General features: G+C 50.3%; 2 protein-coding genes across 2 annotated transcripts in view; both read right to left on the reverse strand.

Annotated features, from left to right (window-relative positions):
• LOC122393275 (ras GTPase-activating-like protein IQGAP1) overlaps positions 1-9,244 on the reverse strand; it is a 60,636-nt gene extending 51,392 nt beyond the window's left edge. The window contains exons 1-2 of the mRNA XM_043389156.1: positions 9,165-9,244; positions 3,029-3,083 (exon numbers count right to left, since the gene is read on the reverse strand). Coding sequence (XP_043245091.1) covers positions 3,029-3,062 — 34 coding nt within the window. The 5' untranslated portion in view covers positions 3,063-3,083; positions 9,165-9,244. The remainder of the gene's footprint in view (positions 1-3,028; positions 3,084-9,164) is intronic.
• Positions 9,245-10,739: 1,495 nt separating this feature from the next.
• Positions 10,740-20,376, reverse strand: LOC122393273 (succinate dehydrogenase [ubiquinone] flavoprotein subunit, mitochondrial-like). Its single transcript, XM_043389153.1, has 12 exons — positions 20,129-20,376; positions 17,974-18,069; positions 17,258-17,475; positions 16,660-16,837; positions 15,971-16,180; positions 15,397-15,535; positions 14,915-15,083; positions 14,370-14,565; positions 13,813-14,010; positions 12,507-12,698; positions 12,047-12,304; positions 10,740-11,123 (listed from the first exon to the last, which is right to left on the reverse strand). Exons 1-12 carry the CDS (start codon positions 20,186-20,188, stop codon positions 11,037-11,039), a joined length of 2,001 nt encoding a protein of 666 aa, XP_043245088.1. The 5' UTR covers positions 20,189-20,376; the 3' UTR covers positions 10,740-11,036.
• Between the last annotated feature and the right edge of the window lie 2,883 nt (positions 20,377-23,259).

The following is a 23,259-nucleotide window of genomic DNA, read 5'->3' on the forward strand; positions in this document are numbered from 1 at the left end:
TAAGCTGACACAATTAATAAAGCTGCTCCTTTCCTGATAGAATGTTGTTTTTACGGAAAATGAGGCATTCACTTTTTTTGCTACTCCTGGGCCACGCTAATACCTACGGGTTAGTCAGCGCCCGAAAGAGCGTCAAAAAACATGACGAAATTACTTTTTGTCTTTTTTATAGTTAGGTCACCAGAGGTCACTGAAGGCCAAATTTCGCCAATTTTCATGTCCAATGTCGCCAATTTTCAACAAACCGGCACATAACTCGGAAACCAATAGAGCTGCAGCGCCCCGGAAAAGCGCATTCCATAGCCCTATTCACGGTCTTTCTGAATGTTTATATCAGGTCTGACCTACGGTCAACGGTATTGCCTGGAGGGGGCTAAAACGGCCAAAATAGACCATTTTTGCGGAAGTTTTTTTTTCTGCAATAGCTTCTGCCTTAACTCGCGCCCCGTATGGCTAGGGGGGGGGGGCGTTTCGGCACCCCCCTCTTAGATCTAGGAAAGTTACCGGCCGATTTTCAAAATTCAAACGGCGTTGGATAGCCCTACCACGGAACTACCTTGTGACCCAATTTTCATTTACCTCATTCCAACCGATGACGTCACAGGTCAGGTCAAATGTCGAATTTTCACCATTTACAGGCATTTCAGAAAATGTGTTGTAAAATCGAGTAAAAGGCATGCTATTGAAAATCATCGATGGAAGAATTGTCCGTAAAACACATATTTTGCTATTTGAGGTCAATGATAACAGGTCAGGTCACAGGACACAGATGTCAGGTCACTGCAGGTCACAATACGGAAGTGTCGTGTGATACACGTTTTAGGGTCCATTTTACTTGACAAATGCGATTATGTGGGTCAGGCAACATTTGAGGCCAGTTTAGGTTATGTTCTGGTGAAGGTCAGGTGGAAGTCAGGTCAAATTAGGTCAAATTTCAAAGTTGATATTTCTGCATGAAATGGGTACCGATTCAATGCAGCTCGCCACGGGGAGTCTAATGGTGGTCTTTGTTTTACGCCATGTGGTCTAGAATTGCTAAAAAAATTAAGCTGGAAAATTTGACGTCATCAATTTTGAAGTGTTCTCGCTATAACTTGGCTAAAAATAGAGGTATAAATCTCAAATTTGGTACCTATGTGGATAGAAAATGGTAGGGACTATCACATATATCTTACGACTTAAGAGTTTTTCCCGAAATTCGAACAACTTTTTGGATTTTTCGGCAAATACATCCAACAATAGGTACTTTTTTGATTATTTTGGCTCAAAATCCAAAAATTTCAAAAATCCGAGATAGCATTTTATAGCCCGGTTTATTCTACACCTTTTATGTCATGAACATTTTTCTCTATCTTCACAGCTGTGGGCCAGGCAGCTCTTCCCGCGAAACTTTTTTTGGGTAGAAAATGGCAGAACATGACGTCATTCTGACGTCATTCTGACGTCATTCTGACGTCATCATTCCTATCATTGCCTCTGGAAAAAATTGGTCACTTTGCGTAAAATTGATGCCCGGAGGGGTCCTGAAAGTTTGGTGACGACATCTGCAGTCGTTTAGGAGATATCAACGGAAACGGGGCTGCGGGGCGCGGGTTGAACCTTGCACGAGTTTCTTTTAACGGTATCGTGTTTCTCTCGTCAAGACGCATCGAATAAACTATTATTTGACCTTGAAAGGTCAGCTTGGCCATTTGAACTCAGGTCAAGGTCATGACCGGACCGAAAAAGATCATCTCGGGTATCAATCAATCCGTATCGTCGAACTGAACACATCTAAGGCGTTTTCATCGCTCTAGCATGCCTCTATCAAGAGTTACGTGGATGCAAAAAACTAGAGTTATTAAGAGTTACGTACCTATATCAAAAGTTACTATCAACTATCAAGAGTTACGTATATGCGAAAAACAGTTAGATGCCTACCAGTCATGACCCGAGATGACCTCAGGGACATAAGGAGGGGTCACGGGTGCCATTTTCCGGTTCAGTGTGTCATGTTAAATTGTAATTCAGTGTTTGAGAGTTTTTAGAATGACGTTCGTTCACAAGAGGAACCTTTCAATTCTCCCATTGACTTATATAATGGAGAGGTCGCAAAATTGATCTGACCTTAGATCACCAATATCAGTCACTTGATGTGACCTGGTGGCTTCACCTTGAGCGATCTGGGTCAGAAATTTTCACATGTGCGGAAAAGATGCATGCATAGGTGTACCAAAAACAGTGGCGGGAGCGCAGCTGTCTGAGTTATCTGGGGAAAATCGCAGGGGGATGTCCAAACACTCCTCTGCGCGGGCTAAGAATTGAGCATAATAGCATGTGACGGAACAAATATTCAGCCAATCCTGGGACACTGTACACCACCGTTACTGGCAATAAGCCGACCACCCCGCTGCTGCTGGCAATGGCCAGGCCCAGTTGTCTCAGAATTTGCAATATTGCAAATATGACATGTGCATTGTGCAATGTGCATGGATCCGAGAAAATGGATCTGGGATCTGATCCCACGGATCCTGATCTAGGATCCGACGGGATCATAGATCCAGCTCTTTGATTTGTCGAGAGATCCGTAGGGATCATAGATCCGAGTCTAATTTTTAGCTTGGGATCCATTGAGATCATAGTCGTTGCTTATTTTCGTCAACACAGAAAAAAATCACTTGTTGCAGCTCACAAACATTCTGTTTTAGTAATTTTATGTGATTGCACGTCATACTCCATAGCTTTGTGGCACTAATTGGCTTAGAAACACTTGTAAACCTAGTTCCAAATGTTTGCGTGGCGGGATCTACTCAGATCACAGATCCACGTTCTTGATTTATCGTCAGATCCTATGAGATCATAGATCCAGGATAAATTTTTCACGCCGGATCCGGTGGGATCATGGATCCTAGTCTGTGGATTACTGCGATATCCACTGAGATCGTAGATCCAGCACTCGGATCCATGCACATGTCTGTTGCAAATACGGCCAACACATAAACACGCCTCTGAAGCTCAGTGATTGCATGCCAGTTTGGTTGGTACATACCACATGCTGGCTGAGTGACTGTGCTCCCTTCCATCTTCATCCAGCAGTGCAGCACCTGTGACAAAATAAGTGATGATAAAAAAAATCATATTAACATATCAAAGTGAAAGTAGGCAATGTCAAGAATAGATTATTTTACTAAGCAATGTAACCTCACTGGAGAAGTAGATTCCCACAATAGGAAATGTGTCCATTGGCAGGTAAGGGTCAAGAGCATGGTCATCACCGCGGTTATCCTTTAGCCCGCGCCCCGCTGGGGGTTCTGGATTTCCACGCCCTACTGGGAGGTATGCTTGACCCCCCCCCCCCCCCCTTCTAACTCGGCTCCTGGGTCACGTAGTGATAGGCGGCGTTCGAAAGAGCGCTAAAAATAATGAAAATACTTACGTTCCTTTTTGTCAGGTCAAAGGTCAGGTCACCAGAGGTCATGGAAGGCAAAATTTCGCCGATTTTCAGGTCGAATGTGGACAATTTCCCAGAAGCCAACGCATAACTCGGGAACCAATAGAGCTACAGCGCCGCGGAAAAGCGCATTCGATAGCCCTATTAACGCTCTTTCTGAGCAATGCTTTCAAATGGGGAATATTTGTTTCTGGTCCCTAAAAAGCTGTTTCTGGCACCTAATTGCTGATCAGCCCCAAAATGCTTATTCGACCCTAATATCTGAATCTGGCACCTAATTGCTTCCACACAGCCTAAAGTTGCCAGATCGTCTAGTTGAACTCCGTATTTGCTGTTTGCTGATTCAGCACCAAAACCAAAACATCCAGCACCTATTTTATTCCACGTTTGCCTACCTAATTCGCGTAATCTTCCTGATTTTACGTATCCTAACAACATGAACGTTGCATTCGGTGATGTCAAGTGCCATTTTCGCCAGTGGAGATAATGATTAATGCCATTTCTAGCCAACAGAGAATCACTAGCCAGCTATGGTGCAGCGTAGCAAGACGCTCCTATACCAGCCCGCTATGTAGAGACTAGAGATTATTGCACCCTCAGCCATTTTAACGTGAAAAGTTTGGATCCGTCACTTCCAGCCAGGCTCTCAGGTCATAAACTGGAGTAAAGCAAAATGTCAACTCTGAACAGACATGCCACGCAACCGGCCCTCTTTTCAATATTATTAGCTTTCTGCAATCATCGTCTGACTCCATCTCGATCAAAGGCAGCATCCGGTTTCTACAGGGGCGTTTGACTGACCGGCCACACAATAACCAAAAACAAAATCAAAGCTTCATGCACACATATGCCATACGTAAGAAACGGATGAAAAAGGCACAACCACGGCACAACTCTGCGCGGCAAACAACGGACAATGCTCGGGGTTACATGAGCAGAGTTAATACGCATTACAAACGGACTACAATGGTGAGCGAATAGGAAAATCCGTTCCTGATACGCATTTACTTGCTCATGTAACCCCGGTAAATGTCCCTGCAATGTCCCACGCAAGATCCCGCGTTTCTTCAGCGGCCTTGAACGGAATGAAAACATTACATTTCTTTTTTGGAGCTATTTGATGACGTCAAAAATACAATACCCGTTTTAATGGTCAAAATCGAGACAATTACTCACAAAAATGTTTCCCTTTAAGCATTACAAATAAATACTTTTAATATTTAAATGACATTGTTTTTTCAAACAAATTAATATTATTTGCTTACTTAAACGTCATATACAATGCTGAGATCACTAGGGGCTGTCTTAGAGTGTAGCTGCACTGGCAACCTTTAGGCTAGACTCCAGGGGTCATTATACCAGAACAACATGATTCTACCAGCCAGTAGTTCATTTTTCTACTAGATTGGTGCTACGCTCAGCATTTAGGTGCCAGATTCAGGAAAAAGAGTAAGGCGTACCGATGAATAGGTGCCAGAAACAGCTAATTAAGGTCATTTTCCATGATTGGTGCTGGTATCCACCAAATAGGTGCTGCGGACCAATTTTGGGGCGAGTCAGCTTTTAGGTGCCAGAAATAGCTTTTCTGGGACGCAATTAAATAGCGTCCCTTTCAAATATGACCTAGGGTCAACGGTTTTGCCTGCGGGGGCAAACACTGCCAAAATAGCCGATTTTTTCGGAGTTTTCTTCTGCAATTTCTTCTGACCCAAGCCTTGCAAGAGCTTGCTGTTACCGGCATCGTGTTCCTCTCGTCAAGACGCATCGGATAAACTATAATTGGCCGTGAAAGGTCAACTTGAAAATTTGACCTCAGGTCAAGGTCATGACCTGATCCTTAATGGTCATGTTGCATATCAGTCGATCCGTATCGTCGAGCTGAACACATCTAAGGCGTTTTCATCGCTCTAGCGTGCCTCTATCAAAAGTTATTCGCGAAAACTGATGGATACCATTCATGACCTGAGATGACCTCAGGGGCATAAACAGGGATCACGGACACCACTTTCATGTTCAGTGTGACAAAGTTGCTTGTATTTCAGTGTTTGTGAGTGTCAGTGCATATTTTAAGGCACTTACTGCGTCCCATTTTGGGACGCAGCCCCCTCGCCTTGGGACGTAGCCCCTGCTGATTTGACCCACTGCGTCCCTGCCCTGTGCCCTGTCCGGTTCCCTGACCTGAGGCCTTTTGCACCAAACTACCTATCTAGGTAAAATCGAAAAACTGGTTTCAGAATAATGGAGCGGCCATCTAGGTGACAACGGAGCGGCTACCTAGGTGAGGCCTCAACCCTCAGCGTGGAGATAGGTATAGAAGACCTTGTTGAACATCGCCGAGCGTCGTTAAGTAGGTAATAGTGCAGTGGGTCCCTCTCCCTGCCCACTGCGGTATCGAGGGAATGAGAGCGCGGACGACCTGGCAAACCAAGCGGCCACCCTGCCCTCAACCACCCGCTCGCTGATCAGGGCGGTTCATTGTGCGGCCTCGCATCGACGGCGCGACAACTGGTCTGAGTCACTATTCAAGCCGCTCTTCGGGAGCACGCCGCCGCTCCCTAACCCCGCGGAGGACCGAGAGGACGCCGTTTCGGTGCACCGGCAGATGGGGGCAGGCCCCTGAGGCCGCTAGGTCCAGCACGTGCACCGAATCGGCTGTCTCCACTCCGCGGCGTGCCAGCAGTGAGCAGACAAGCGGCCCTCGCTGCCCGGCCGTCGCTGACTCCCGCCCGCCTCAAACACACCGCTCCCGCGATTTTGTGACCCCGAAACTTTCCCGCCTTGTTTCACGACACGACGCTAGCGCGCTAAGCTTATTGAGTATTGATGTATTGGGTTTCCGTGGAAAGAAAAAGCTTATTCAGACGCCCAAACATGGGAGAGCGTCCAAGGGCCCGGGACGATCTGTCTGGTTGATATAGCCTTGATCGGTAGACGGTAGATGTGATCGGTAGATGTGCACACAATGTTGGAATTGTTGCTTTTGATCATTCCGGAGAATAAAATCGTTCCAGAGAACCAGCCAGCTTTTACAACAAGCAACAGTAAAATCAGTTTGGCCTACGAAATGTGAAAGCTGATAAATTTTGTTACTCTGCTATTTCAGTGTATTTTAGGTGTAATAATAGCAGTTTTATCACAAAGGCTAGACAATTTAGAAGATTTCAGGTGCCTGAGTAAAAATTTGTAAAGAACAAAATATTTTGGGGCCTTACTAACAACTGGATAAAATCAGCTGTCTGGCCAGCTGGCGAGTGGCGACGTACGATAACGTTATTTATTGATATACACGGTAGGCGGTGGACATGAAAACATAGAATGCCACTCAAAAAATTAAAAGATAGATATTAAGTTATTTGTATCTGGCATTGATACATAACATGCTCTGCTAACGCCACCATACGGCGCCAGCTCAGTTGGGGAAACTACGAAGCGAAGATCCAGCAATTGATCGGTCAATAAATACTTTTGCTGACTGTATATGGGCATAAATGCAACCCTCGCTACTATGAGTGAAAAATGGTATAATGTGCCAGTACTTGTGGTATCGCATCCACTTATCGGAGAGAAAAGGCTTCCATTTCAGTAGGCGGAACTATGGTCAAGCGTACCCATTTTCGGGAACGCATTTTCGTTCCCATGTTTGGGAACGATAAACCCAAATATGGGAACGCCATGTAGGCATTATTTAAAACAAGAAAAAGAACCGTTAAATGACGTCCAAAAAATATAAAACGATCGTGAACCACCTGATATTTGTCTCAATATTGTTGGGAAAGAGTTTGATATTGTAAGGCCCATCGTAGTTTCAAATCGTTCCCCTATTTCTAAAGCAGTCCATCATCCGGGCCGCGAGCCCAAATTTGGGAACGCTCTCGTACACTGGCGCTGCAAGCGTTCCTTATTATGGGAACGGCGTACCCAAAATTGGGAACGATTTCATCGACGCCTTTCAGGGGCTCTTTTCATTAACAAGCATCACGTCCAACGCCGCAAATTATTGTTAACGCAACAATCATCAGATGACCTTTCCGGCAAGACCGTCGCATGTTTCGCCCGGTCTTCTGCGCTTTTATTCCCGTCGATCTCGCAGCGGGCACGCCCCCCTCTGCAGGATTACGTAATTCACCACGCTCAGCAATGTTCAACAAGGTCTTCCATACCTATATCCACCGTCCGCGCCGAGGGTGGAGACATGTCAAGCACCTGTCTGTTTATCACCGATAGTTGACGAGCACAAGGAAGTATCCAAAAATGGGAACGCTGAATATGTTACACCCTCAAAACACCTAGTCCCAATGAAAATCTAGTTTTTTCCTTTCTTGATGAGTGTAAGTGGCAAAAGGCCTGGTAGGATGGGCACGAGGAATGATCGAAGTCAGCATAAAAATTATAAATAAGCCACACAGAGCGACCTATATAAGAGAAATTCCCCCAAAACGATCACGCTTAGAAACACGGAAGACAAAAACCACGCTCATGACGCTCCTTATAAAACAACTCTAAACAGCTAGCATCCAGATAAAATATGTCTATCTGGGATGATATAATACAGCTGAATAATTTTAAACCACTGAAACTGAGTTTACAACAGTAGTTCGGTAAAATCACTGATGTTCCATGCGGTCGTGCGCCCCGACACCAAATGTCACCAATATTTCCTCGGGACTGTCCGCGTGTTCGCTTGCATATGTCAGCATCTGGTGTCGCTAGTATGAAACTTCATAACCAGGCGAAAATTATTATAATTGACCTCAAAATGTAAAAAACGCTTCATTTTCCTTAAAATTGCAAGTTAAATGTAGTATAACCCATGTTTTCACCATCCCGTCATTTCAAAAAATCCTTGAAAATATCATTCGACGGTCAATTTCCTTGTGCAACGGTCAGATTAAAGATAATTTTATAGAGACTTAGTAGATACTTAAATTAGCGTGCACTTTTTTGAGACGTGATGCACTAATGAGTTTTAGTGGGCGAACGGCCGAAAAATTACCTTCCGTTCCCATAAATGGGAACGCCCGTTCCCATAAATGGGAACGCCCGTTCCCATATTTGGGAACTCCGTTCCCAAAAATGGGAACGTTCCTATATTTGGGTACTCATGAGTCCATGACCATAGTTCTGCCTACTGATTTTCCACAACGAATTAACTCAATTTGAATAAATTCGTCAAGTCCACTCAAAAGTGACGATAGGAAAAAGACTTTTCTGCATGTTCTGGGCGTCACAATCAGCTAGCCATTCTATAAATGGATCGGTGTTTTGAAAGAAAATTTTAAAGATTTAATTTAATTACCAACAATAAAAAATATATTTAATTTTAAAATAATGTTAACCAAAATTGGAAAAACGATTAACAAAATAATAAAAATAATGGCATTTTAAAACCACGGTGCTGCTTACATTTATTGGCAGGTCCTCCAGTCCACAGTGTAGGCGGGTCTTTCAATCCACCATATTTGCCAATCACTGTTTGACCATGCATTGTAACTCTGCGATTTTGATTTACAGCCACCGGTGCATCGTGCACCGAGTGAGTGTAGGCCTTGTTTTCAATTTTCAGTGCAAATCATGCAAAATTTCAGCGCAAAATCGCTTGGGGTCTCACGGGCGTCCGGCGTAGTGTATGGACATGGATTGTATGGATGTTTTCCAGTCTGTCACACAACAGGCAGTGATGGTAGAGCACATCAGGCGAAGACAGATTGAAAAAAGACTCAAATAATTAACTCACCAAGTGACTCTCATCAAATCGCGTGGTAGGTATAGAATTTCGAAATAAACTGAATTATCGCACACTCCGAACACGGCAGGTCACCGGTTTGTTTTGAAATCAAAATTGAATTTTGCCGCTTTGCTTTGGTAGGCATTTTCTGCGCGCGTACGTCAGATAATGGCGCAGCTTATTTTACTGCAAATTTGATAGATGAAAGCGACAACGCATTTATCGGTATGCTGTAGTCATGAAAAATGTGATTTTATTTCACCGTATGCTAGGTAACTATGTTTTTTTTGCATTGTGTTTTCTGAGCATGATTTAAGTGATGTAGTTAGGTGAAAAGATCAATTTAAAATATGGTCTGCCTGCCTAAGTCTGCCTCCACCTTTACGGTTTACAAATGGCCTTAGCATTTTCTTACTGAAAGTTGCACTGAAAATGGTTGCAATATGCCATTTTCCTTTTAAAAAATCCTGTATAATTTGAGAATTATTTTACCTCAGTTCTTTTTATGAAGATGACATGAAAGACGATGTTTTGGTATTCTTGCAGGCTGCAGCCACTCTTATCTATCCTCGGGACGCACAAATTCTTCTCCCTCAGGCTCCACGCCCCAGTAAAATCCGGCTCTGTTCGGGCTCTGCGGTCGCTAACATCTGACTCACATTGATTGAATTAATGACTCTCATCCAGCAGCTCCAATGAGAGCATGGCCTCGGCGGCGTGCTTTATTTTTGCGGAACTCCTAGCAAGCAAACTCGGCATTTTTTTTCACACTATGAGAACCGAGCGCCAAAACCCGTTGGCTGCAGGTAGCTGCTCACGCGAGGCTGGGTCTTCTGGGTAGCCTGTCCCTCGAAACATGCTTAGCCCTGGCAGGGTACACTCGGGGGCAGTTTGATGTTCCACCACTCCCTACCTATCGGGCTCCCATGGCTCATCACTGGCTGCTGCCAGTGGCAGCACTGGCGGCACTGGCACTGACAGGCAGTGCTGAGCAGTGCTGAGGGCAGGTAACACTGGCAGCAGCCATGGTGCTGAGCCATGGGAGCCCGATGGGTAGGGAGTGGTGGAACATCAATCTGCCCCCGAGTGTACCACGCCGGCCGCCCAGATTTACCCTTACCCTAATGTCATTGCAAGTCTCAAATGGCCTCATTTTACGAAAAGAACCAAACCCAAGAAAAGAAAACAGACATCTAAAAATTTGGTTAAGGATTCTAGTTTGGCCAGCCCGAGATGTATACCTATACAAACAGGTACCGGCCTGAGTTGCGCCTGCGCCACTACCTGGCTGTACCTACATAATGCAAGAACTTCCGGGGATGGCGGGACCCAGTCAGGACTACCGGGTAGTTACGATGGTACGTGCTGGTACGTACGACGAGAATCCGACAGCAGATTCCCATGCCCTCAACAGCATCGCCCCGTCATCCGTTGTCTTCACCCAGCCACCGATATCCAAATCAGCCTCCCGTCAATAGTCCCACCAATCTATCCTGTCCCCTACCGCACCCTTACCGGTAATCACACACTCATAAAGAACCCGCCGATGTTCGAGGGGAAGGTCGGCTCCGACCAAACAGCGAGTGTGGTTGGATGGCATTAAAGCATGTATTCACCGATCTACAATATCACATCACACCTGAAATGAGCCCATAACGTCGCTACTGAAGTGCCATACCACCGTGTGTGCGACTGGGCGCCAGCCAGTCGTCTCAACTGAACAGCCACATCGCACTTTCACTCACCCAACTTCACAGACGTCATCTATTTACACACGCAACACATCAATATGGTCTCTGACATAAATACCGGCGCCGTCGGTGCGCCGCCGCCCGGCCTGTGCGGCAGACCGGGCCGGTCGGCCGCGCGGCAGGCGTACGTCTAGTAGGAGCGGATGGCCGGCGGCACGGTGGCGCACTCCCGGTCGTCCAGCGTGTGGTCGATGACGGGCCGGTACGTCAGCTCCACCTGGAACAGAGCACGCCGTCAGCAGCGCTCACCAGCGGGCGGGTATGTCGCCCGGTCAAACAGCGCCCATTGTCACACTGCAGCGGTCAAACAGCGTCCATTGTCACACTGCAGCGGTCAGACAGCACCCATTGTCACACTGCAGCGGTCAGACAGCGCCAATTGTCACACTGCAGCGGTCAGACAGCGTCCATTGTCACACTGCAGCGGTCAGACAGCGCCCATGGTCACACTGCAGCGGTCAGACAGCGCCCATTGTCACACTGCAGCGGTCAGACAGCGCCCATTGTCACACTGCAGCGGTCAGACAGCGCCCATTGTCACACTGCAGCGGTCAGACAGCGCCCATTGTCACACTGCAGCGGTCAGACAGCGCCCATTGTCACACTGCAGCGGTCAGACAGCGCCCATTGTCACACTGCAGCGGTCAGACAGCGCCCATTGTCACACTGCAGCGGTCAGACAGCGTCCATTGTCACACTGCAGCGGTCAGACAGCGCCCATTGTCACACTGCAGCGGTCAGACAGCGCCCATTGTCACACTGCAGATAATATAACATCCGGACGCCATGCTTATCAATGCTATGTAATGACGGGAAGTCATAGATATGTCCAATTCGATGGGGAATCTAAATGGCTATTGAACTGATGTATTGTATTCAGCATGATTTGATAACTGGACGGGAACGAATCCCAACGGCGATCCCAGAGCTGATATTGTGGCTTATTCGCCGTAACTTGACCATTATTCACTCATAGAATAAGTCATCAAGATCTATGCCATTCTGATTCAAAAGCAAAAAACTAGGGTCGTGGGGATAGGAAGATAAAAAGATCCAAAATATCCTTTAGTTGCTGGAGTGTGAATGGCCCAGAGAGTTTGTTCAGCACCGTGCTGCCCCGGTCGTCGCCCGGTCACCCACCTCTCCGGTGGCGATGTCCACCTTGCTGAGCGTGTGCTTCCTCCAGTGCTGCTCCAGCGGCACCTCCTGCTGGCCCTCCAGCGGCTTGCTGTAGTCCAGCTCGTCGATACGGTGCTGGAAGTCCTCGCGCGCGTGAGCGCCGCGAGACTCCTTGCGCGCTTCGGCCGAGAAGATGGTCTGCATGGCGTTCAGCATGCAGTTCTGCAGCTCCAGCGTCTCGACCAGGTCCGTGTTCCAGACCAGGCCGCGGTCCGACAGCTGCGGACGGCACCGCGCGGTCAGATGTGTTACAAGCACCGCTAGTTGACACGCATTGGCGTCCAGTTCGAAGGGACGCCAGCCGTTACCTCCGGCGGCCCGTCCCGCCGCTGCAGCAGCCTACCCCGCCTGTCCGTTCGTCGGCCCGCGCCGCCCGTCAGCCCGCCGTCCCCCGGCGTCCGCCCGTGCGCGGCACACCCACCTTGAGATCCTCCATGTTCTCGTACACCTCGGCCATCTTGTTGCAGCCCTCCTGGAGCACCTCGCCGGTGCGGAACACGGCCGCGTGGTTCTGCATCGTCTTCTGCATCTGCATGCGCAGGTTGGCCGTGGGCGTGGTGCCGTCGGCGTGGCGCAGTGTGTCCAGGTTGGCCACCGACGACTCGCCGGCGTTCTGACCGCACACAGAGACACGGGGGTCAGAGAGGCGGTAAGGACAACTCGCCGGCGTTCTGACCGCACACACACATAGAGACACGGGGTCAGAGCAGCGATACAGACGACTCGCCGGCGTTCTGGCCGGCGAGTCGTCCCCACACCCACACACGGAGAGACACGGGGGTTAGCAAGGAGGACGGCGGGGTCGGCTGCGCGACGGACGGTACACACACATAGCTGCTGAGTGCTGAGGCTGACGTACCCGGTCATCAGAGACAGCTGAACAGGTCAGGAGGTGGGACAGAGCCAGACGCGAGAGCTAGAAACACCTGAAGGAGCGAGATCGTACCTACTGAAACAGTGAGACGGTACTGGTTCAGTGGGATCGTACTGAGGGAGTTGGAACTAACACAGTGGGATCGTAATGAGACAGTAGCATCGTACTGAAGGGTGGGATCATACCGAGGCAGTGGGACGGTACTGAGGCAGTGGGACAGTACTGAGGCAGCGGGACGGTACTGAGGCAGTGGGAAGGTACTGAGGCAGTGGGACGGTACTGAGACAGTGGGATTGTACTGAGGCAGCGGGACGGTACTGAGGCAGTAGGATCCGGTACTGAGGCAGTAGGATCCGGTACTGAGGCAGCGGGGATTGCCCCACCGGAATCACGATCCAGCCGATTGTCAAGGACACTAGCGGGGTAGGTAGGTCTACCACTCTACATTATACATGGCAGGCACAAATCGCCCAGCTGGACAACAAAAACTTGGCAGTGAAACCCGCTATCGTCAAAATCGATGATCCCGTTTCGACTAAATAATCGCAAAATGAAAACCGTGGGCCATGTTAAAATATTAATAACGACATTGCATAAATAAACAAATCGGCTTTTGATCGCGCTTATCAGCGCATAACGCGCCCGCAGCTGAGACGGGCAACACACGCCCCGGTGACGGCGACCTTGTCCGTTACGTAACGGGGCGGGCGGCGCCGATCGACCGCCGCCAGCCGGTTGTGTAACAGCTGGGCGCGCGGGCGGCGGGCACACGTCCAACGGCGCCCGCCTATAAATACCGGCGGCTGGGGAGGGCGGCCGCGGGGGCCGGCGGGGCCCGGCGGCACGCGCTCACCTCACTGACGGGCCCGATGGCGTCGCCGGGCCGGTGGTCGGCGGCGATGGCGTGCGCGCAGGCGCGGCCGAACACCACCAGGTCCAGCAGCGAGTTGGCGCCCAGCCGGTTGGCGCCGTGCACGGAGGCGCAGCCGGCCTCTCCGGCGGCGAACAGGCCCGGCACCACCTGGTCCTCGCCGTTCACGTGCTGGATCACCTGGACGAGCGGGGGGGGGGGGGGGGAGCGGTCACACACGGCGGTCAGAGGCGGCGGGAGCACGGTTCAGCCCGGCGAGAGTACGGTCACTGGCAGGCAGAGGCCTGCTCGCGGTCCCAGCTGCGACCGCCGCTCACCGGTGACGGCTCAATGGCACATGACCGCAAATAGCCGGTCCTATTGCGGCTCACCTGTCCCCGACAGCCGGCCCCACTGCGGCTCACGTCCTGTCCCAGACAGTCGGCCCCACTGCGGCTCACCTGTCCCCGACAGTCGACCCCACTGCGGCTCACCTGTCCCCGACAGTCGACCCCACTGCGGCTCACCTGTCCCCCACAGTCGGTCCAGGGCCGGCTCACCTGTCCTCGGAAGTTGGTCGGCACACCGCCCATGTTATAGTGCACCGTCGGCAGCACGGGGATCGGCTCGCGCGTCACGTCCACGCCGGCGAAGATCATGGCCGTCTCGGAGATGCCGGGCAGCCGGGCGGCCAGCTGGTCGGGCGGCAGGTGGTGCAGCTGCAGGTACACGTGGTCCTTCTCCGGACCCACGCCCCTGCCGCCCGCCGCGCACAGCACAGCCGTCACACAGGCGCCCATTGACACACTTCACTCCGAACAGGGATCAGTTTCGGGGTTTGAACTTAACAGTACATGATACGACGCTACTACCCGCTGATGAACCACGTCATATTTGGCAGAGGTATCATTCCCAGCTCTCCCATCCCCACAAAAACTGGGTGACAGCTTGTTTTTGTAGTGACCAAGTATCGTTACATAACATCGCCAGGAGACAGATGCCAGCGCCCGCGCGCCTGCCGCGTCACTGGCCCCGGCCCCCACACCCCGACTGTCTGCCCGCGCCGGCAGACCCCGTCGGCCGCCCGGTCCGCCGCAGCCCTCACCTGCCCTCGCGGATCTCGATGGTCATGCTGCGCGAGACGACGTCGCGCGAGGCCAGGTCCTTGGCGACGGGCGCGTAGCGCTCCATGAAGCGCTCGCCCTCCGAGTTGATGAGGTAGCCGCCCTCGCCGCGGCAGCCCTCAGTGATCAGGCAGCCGGCGCCGTAAATACCTGACGGGGGAGGGGGGGGGGCGGTCACCGACGGACGGGGTGGGGTCACTGACAGGTCGCCTGGGGGACGGGAGGTGTCACCGACGGAGTGACAGCAGTGATTCGCCGAGCGCCGGCTCGTGCCTGCCCATGTCTCCGTTTAATACCGTCCGATCCGTCTGTGTGGCACCGTTATAGGACTGGGTGGGGTAACACTCGACAGCCGGGTGATCTAACTATTCCAGTCTGGTTCCATTACATCGGCTCGAGTATCGGCTGAGACTCCCTTCAGGAGCCGGGCACACTCTCCCGTCTCTCGGTCCCGACAACTCACCAGTGGGGTGAAACTGGACAAACTCCATGTCCTGGTTGGCCAGGCCGGCGCGGGTGACCATGGCAGAGCCGTCGCCGGTCGACGTGTGCGCGCTGGTACACGAGAAGTAGGCGCGTCCGTAGCCGCCGGTGGCCAGCACCTGACCGCGCGCGCCCGTACCAGTCAGACAACATACCAGCCGGCATACCGTCACTGACGTGAGGATCGTATTGTAGGTAACGACTCTAAAAAAGCGCTTAAACCGTGACAGTCATATGCACAGCCTCAAACACAGCCACTTTGAAGAATGATATCGAAATGAACTGGAGAACTCTTCCAAAACACTGGCCGGCAAAAAAAAAGACAGAGCTCAAAATAATCAAATAAATATGAAGCATCACATAAGCAATAAGAACGATCAAAAAGGTAGAAGCGACCTCAAGCTGGATGCTACCCTGGGCCTGAATGGTCGGGGATCCTACAGTGGGTGCCATAATGGCCATGGAGTCGACGGGCTGCAGAGGGTAGATATTACACTGGAATCTCGCTATCAGTCTCTGTACTCTCCCCGGGCCGGCCTCTGCCGTCGACTGACCGTGTTCTTGGCGCGGAACCGGTGCAGCGAGCCGTCCTCGAGGCAGAGCGCGATGACGCCGCGGCACTCGCCGTCCTCCATCAGCAGGTCGAGCGCGAAGTACTCGATGAAGTAGTTGCAGTCGTAGCGCAGCGACTGGCCGTACAGGGTGTGCAGCAGCGAGTGGCCCGTCCGGTCGGCCACGCAGCAGCAGCGGTGTGCCTGGCCGCCCTGTGGACGCCGGCACACAGTCAGCTGATCACGGGCATCTAATCGCCGACAGAGGTCACCAACAGGGCCCGCCACTCGCCCACAGACCGAGCTGGCACCGTGAAATGTCACGCAAGGCACGAATATAGATAACCAGGCTATCCATGAGCGCATGAGCTAATTATTCTGAGGCCAGTGCCGATGTTTAGGTCGATTGATGCTAGCGAAACGCAACCGGGAAGACCAGCGGAATTTCATTATATGATACTGTTTGGAATGGAAACCCGGTTCATTTTGGATTTGGCGTGTGGTAAACAAATGATCGTGATCCGGTTATCGGATAACGTCATATGCTAGATGATCCATAAGCGCATGTTGGAGCAACATTGGACTTACACTGACGAAGCAAATCACTATCGGACTCAAAATACCAAAATGATGATACCAATATGAACGTAGCAAACAGCTCACAGCCCAGCGGCGGTTTGGCGGGGGCGCACCTTTCCGAACTTGAGCGACTGTCCGCCGAAGGCGCGCTGGTAGATTTTGCCCTCGTTGGTGCGGCTGAAGGGCATGCCGTAGTGCTCCAGCTCGATGACGGCCTTGGGCGCCTCGCGGGTCATGTAGTGGATGGCGTCCTGGTCGCCCAGCCAGTCGGAGCCCTTCACCGTGTCGTACCTGCGGCCAGCGGCGCCGCAACGTCAGCGACCCCAGGTCAAGGGTCACAGCACAGTCATTGACCTGGGACTGGTTGGAGCGATGGGTGACCTGGGACAGTCGTAGCTACACCTCTCCGTACTCTCAACCGACACCCACATAACCCTAACTGGCACCCACACACTCCTAATTGGCAACCACAGAGCACTGACTGACCTAGCGTCGCTCCCTGCTCCCTATCGTCCCAGGGAGGGTCTGTACCTATCACCCCTCCCTGTATCGTCCCAGCAGACCCTGAACCCCACGCCACCGGGGACTCACATGTGCCACTGCCCGGAACCCCACGCCACCGGGGACTCACATGTGCCACTGCCCTGAACCCCACGCCACCGTGGACTCACATGTGCCACTGCCCGGAACCCCACGCCACCGGGGACTCACATGTGCCACTGCCAGTTGTCATCCTCCATGTTGCCCAGCGCGGCGTTGATGCCGCCCTGAGCGGCCACCGTGTGCGACCGGGTCGGGAACAGTTTGGTGATGACGGCCGTGCGGAAGCCCTCCTCGACGAGTCCGAAGGCAGCGCGCAGCCCGGCGCCGCCGGCGCCCACCACCACGGCGTCGTACGTGTGGTCCACCACCGGGTAGTCGCGCGAGATCTGCCGGACACACACAGAGACACCGACCGGCTGAGCAGGGCGCACATCACATCACAGCACAGCACAGTACAGCACAGCACAGTACAGCACGGCGAGATCTGCCGGACATACACAGACACCCACCGGCTGAGCAGGGCGCACATCACATCACAGCACAGCAAAGTACATCACAGCACGGCACGGCACTGCCGGACATACACAGACACCCACCGGCTGAGCAGGGCGCACAGCACAGTACAGCACAACACAGCACAGCACAACACGGCGAGATCTGCCCGACACACAGACACCTACCGGCTGAGACCGGCGTATGTACAGCACAGCAGGGCGACAGCCGTCAGCGGGCCCAGCCCGCGCAGCAGCAGATTCAGAGGAACTGACTGACTATCACTCACAGCGGCGCCTGGATCGGCACATTCCCTGCCACGGGAGCATTCCCTACCGCGGGAGCGGCGTAGCCAGACCGTCTGCGGCCGGCAGCGCGGCGCCGGCCCTCACCTGAGCTGAGCGCGACACATTGCCGCTGGTCTGGCGGCCCTCGATCGTGAAGTGGAAGCTTCTTGGCGCTGCCACCGCCCGGCCAGCCAGGGACCCCTGCAACACCGGCGTGGGTCAGAGAGACCAGGCACAGCCTGGCACATACACATACATAGATTCGTGAAACATCAACTACCTTTGGTACCAGCAGTCAGCTGAGTCGGGGCCTGGTGTATTCACCAACTGAGTCTCAGCCTAAATCAGTGTGGTTTCTGTCAACATTGCAGCCCTGATGATCCCTGGTCAATGGCAGTCAAACGGCCTGCCATACTGTCAGCCATTCAACAGGACCTAGCTGTTTCATTCCTTTTGATAAAATATTATAATTGTGCCTATTAATGAAAACTGGAAAGTATCTGTCACTCTACTAGACTGTCTCTTTTGCAGCCAGATATAAATTCTAGGCTTCCCAAAAGTACTAACCTGCTGTATTTAAGACGGTGGTTTCCCTGTGCATCATATGTTTTTACTCTGTTATGTATTTCACCCCTATTGCCTAGTAAGCTTCTATGAGAGAGTAGAGACAATCAAAGGTTTTTTTCACTGACCTCCTTACTAAGTCAACTTCACTTTTATTTCCAATGGTGGCAGAAATTTTCACAGCATGTGTTGTGTTTATTACTAGGATGCAGGAGAGTCATACTGATGAAGTTAGCACATTCTCACAAGCACAGTAAGATGAAGTGTATTTTTGAACTATCTAATTTACTGAATTCCTCAGAGTTAGGTAGGTAGATATCATGAGCATGAGCTTTCCTTCAGTTCATATTGTTTAAAGGTCTGGAATAACCCTAAAAAAGATGAGCATTCAAAATTAAACATCAAAATGGAGCAGCATGTCTGCTTCATACCGAAGAAAAAAACATGCTCAGTTGCTACCTTAAAGTATTTGTAGTGCAGCTTATCACCAGTGAATCAAAATCAGGTTGACAAATGTTAGCAAACAATAGGCATTTCAAGAATGTATTTGTGTAGTGGTGTTTGGACTACTATTAGTATTCATATCAGCAATGTTTTGCTATTAAGTGATTTTCTAACTAAATTATAGTTTTCTAGAGTCATCAATGATAATTGGTGAGCTTCTACTATGTAGGTACAAGTTTAACATTAAATGATGCATCAACACAAGCACAAATGTTAGCATTCATCACAACAAGGTGGAGAAAGAGGTACCTACTAGAATAAGGAGAATGATTAAATTACTAATATCTTAATGTCTTGAAAAATATTTAACCTAAATAAGCAAATGAATAGGCTATAAAAGCCTTCAGTTCTCTCCAACAATTGCAGGAATTCACAAAATAAAGACAAAAGGAAAGAACACATGCGTCTAAGCATAAAGTGACACAACACATTGAAACTTACTATATCTTGGAAACACAATATTTGTAAGTTATGCTTAACCACCACCTGAAGCAGGTTTGGGTTAAGCAAGGTTGGTTTACATTATGTTAGATTAAGTTGGGTTTTGCATCTTTGCTTACAGCATACCTTTTTAGGGTACATGATCACATGGACACTTTCTAGATCAATAGATGGCTATAGTCAAAACGGTGTTTTCATTCAAATTTGAACGTATAATGGAACAAAAGGAGGATTTCACGGACAAGTAACATTAATGAGTAACATCATATCAATATGTTTTTAAAATTAAAGCTGAAGAAGGAATGTTTTCTTTAATAAATTCATCAGTTTAAGCTATATTTATTATTTTCAAAACAGTGAGCATACAGTTAATGCTTAATACCATCCAATACATTGAGTACCTTCTAGAATTAACCTTAACAATACCTGATTCGATTAACACTAACACATAGGTACAAAACAGAAGTCAGGTACCTACCTACATTACCTATAACAGATAAAGGCATCAATTTTTATATGCTGGTCTTGATAAAAACATGATCTACATCAGTACACAAGGCGAAATAGCTCACAAGTAGACAATGTACAGAGTCGCCTCTCCATTACATAACATGTTCATAATCCACGAGGTTACGTAATGGGCAAGAGCGAAGGCGAGCAGAGTACACGGGACTGGCGTAGCATTATCGGTGCAATTTTATATGAAGGAACTGATTCAATAAAGTGATTTACATCAAATCAAGTCACTCACCGATATCGGGGAGAGACCCTTTCCCAGAAGAACTCCAGCAACTCGGCAGAGGCCCGCCATCTTTCCAACACACAAATTGAATCGAATGAATTTGTAGGTCTGTGAAGAAAGGAAACCACGGTTTTCAGTCCTGTTCAGAAACTATTTTCCTTCAGTGCCCGCTAGGTGGATTAAGCTGATTCTCCAATCAAATCCAAGATGCGAACTGATATACGCCAATGAGCTACCGGAAAATGTAGGTATCAGATGCTTTGCTGATTACAGCCGTTTCATGAACAGGAAAAAGCTAAATTTTTGAAGGTCTAATTGACTGCAAGTTTTATTTCTCCAGCCATTATTGCAGCTTTCTGTCAAAGTGTTGCCATGCATAGGAGAAAATTATGAAATTTATCTAAACTTGCTTACATTTCAGTCTTTGCATACTTGATGTTTCATATAAAGGCTAAAATATTTCCCAAATGAGTTATAGACGTCTCGTTGGACGTGACCAAGACGTGACCAACCAGCTGACAAGCCATGCTAATCTATTTGCAAAAAGCGTTGCACTTCTAGAACATGGCCGACAAAATTAGGCTGTCTAGTATAAAATTGAATTTGTTTTAGTAACATTACATTTCGTTGAAGCAAAATGATGCTTCTTTCGAACGACACTTCCAATTTTTTTCCTTCATGACGTAATTTCAGAAAGGTAGCGTTCTTGCAGTGTTTTTACGATTCTTTCCCATTTCAGCAGCCCCAAATACATTTGTGGCGTGGTGTTTACAAAAATGAACCGATCAAAACACTAAAGGTAAAAAAAGGGGCCTTGGTAACAACTGGATTTCCATTACGTCATGGGTGATGATGTCACACCACGGGTGACGTTTCACTGCTGCTGCTGCTGTCCACGGAGGGCAGCGTTTGTGAGTGGAAAACAGTAGCAAAATTGTAAATGAAGGCAGTATTGGCGCTTATGCTACATATGAAATTTATAACAAAATATTGATATTAGTGAATGTTTATTTTTGTTACTTTTCATAAACCCTCCAGTTTCCAGGGTCTGCATGCAAAAGTTCTGTTATTTTAGAGTCAAGCTATTGTACTAAGGGATTCATTTTGGCAATTAAGTCATGTGTTAGGTTATAAGGCTGCAGAAATTTTCAGTTGAGGTTGGTATCCACTATCCAGTTGCAGCTATAATTGTGTCATATTTTGTACCATTTTCTGAACATGTAAACACCTACCTATATGAATTCAAATATTGTGATTGTAGAAAAGCAGTTACCCTCACATTGCAGCGAGGATTAGAACAATTAACCACACTTGTTATACAAAAAGCCTGTTTGCCATCAATTTTGGGAATTCAATTGGGTATTGGTAAGGTAGACGTAGCACAAGCTGCCCTATGCACGATGACGAGAATGGGTCTTTCTAACCAAACCTTACCTAACCTGACCTACAACCTATAGCCTCATACCTAAAATTTACAACCTACGACCTAGTCCTACGGTATGGCATATCACGACAGCTTGTGCTACGTCTGCTACCATGACCCAACTTTGTTCCAACTCATACCAACTTGGGATGACAGTCACTGCAGATGTGTGCTGACCATGCAGGTCTTTGTTACAATTGCAATTCTATTGTGTTACAGGTTCGGTGTTCTACAGCTGCGACCCGCCATGGCTGGGCCACCGCGGCGGCATCACCTTCAGGGTGGACCTGCCCGTGGCCACCCGCCAGTCGGACCCGCCTGCAGTCTGCAGGGAAGCTGCCCTGCGAGCCATTGCAGACCTCCCGCACCCGGACGTCACTATCTGGTCGGACGGCTCGGCTCGCGGCAGGACGGAACAGGGCGGCGCAGGCGCGCTGATCCAGTTCCACCACCTCAACAGAGAAGAGACCGTGCGCGCTCCTGCAGGGGCGGTCTGCTCCAGCCTAAGAGCAGAACTGACCGCCATGCGCGAGGCGTTCGCGGCTGTGGCCGGCCTGGAGGACGGGGAGTTGGCATCGACCAAGTCGGTCCGCCTCCTCACCGACTCAAGGTCTGGGCTCCAACTACTCGGCCGCGGCCCAGCTAACCAGACCATGGCCCTGGCCGCCGAGGTCTGGAGGCTGCTGAGCACCCTCGCCGAGAACGGCACCGAGACGGTGCTCCAGTGGGTGCCAGGCCACGCCGGGCTGGACGGCAACGAAACCGCCGACCGCCTGGCTGGCGAGGCCACGGCGGGCGACCAAGACAGCGCACCGATCGACCTGTCGAGTGCGCACTGCGCAGGCCGCCGTCACGCGCCATGTCCGGGAGCTGTCGCGACAGAGGACAACCGCTGCCCACCCGCACCCGGACCCCACGCCTGGCCACGACTCCCTGGCGCGCTGGGGGTCGGTGACGCTGTCCCAGCTGAGGACCGGCACATCACCGCTGACCCGTGACACGCTCCACAAGATTGGCCTGGCAGCCGACGACGAATGCCCCGCGTGCGGGGAGCCCGACAGCGCGGCGCACCTACTGACCGATTGTCCGGCCTATGAGGCGGCCCGCCGCCGCCGCTGGGGTGTCGACCCTCGCCTGGTCGACGTCCTCGGCGGCCCGGCGACGAAGGTCGTCACCTTCATCGAGGATGTTGGGCGGACCGAGCCGCCGCTCAACCCGCCTGCGCCGCCGCCCCCCCCCCCCCCCGAGCGGGTTGGCGGTGGGATGCAGAAGAAGAAGAAGCAACTGCCAGCGCGCCACGGCGGCGAAGCCGAGTTCCGTCGCTGGACCGCCCGCGCAATGGCCAGCACAGACAAGCGGCAACCGAATCACAACACCTACAATTACGTTATTGTTATGGTATTGTTACAATTAACCCTGCTCTTTCGAGCGTGGATGCACGCTGAAATTGTCGGCCGCATAATTCCATGCAGCTTCCACCCTTCTGCAATACAAAGCTTGAATACAAAGTAGTCTTGCAATAGGTTTAGAACTTATGTGCAGATTGTCGATGCTGGTCGACTTGATGATTAGAATTGTGTTTATCTGTTTCATCTGTTTTGACTTAAATATATGGCCATGGGGCATGGACTATGGCCTACCTTGGGAAGTGTCTCTGATTTCAACAAAACATTTTTCATCAGGGTACGCTGCAGGGTACATAGTACATACGTAGTGA

The sequence above is a fragment of the Amphibalanus amphitrite genome, unplaced genomic scaffold, assembly GCF_019059575.1.
Source record: "Amphibalanus amphitrite isolate SeventyFive unplaced genomic scaffold, NRLGWU_Aamphi_draft 000527F_arrow, whole genome shotgun sequence".
NCBI lineage: Eukaryota > Metazoa > Arthropoda > Thecostraca > Balanomorpha > Balanidae > Amphibalanus > Amphibalanus amphitrite.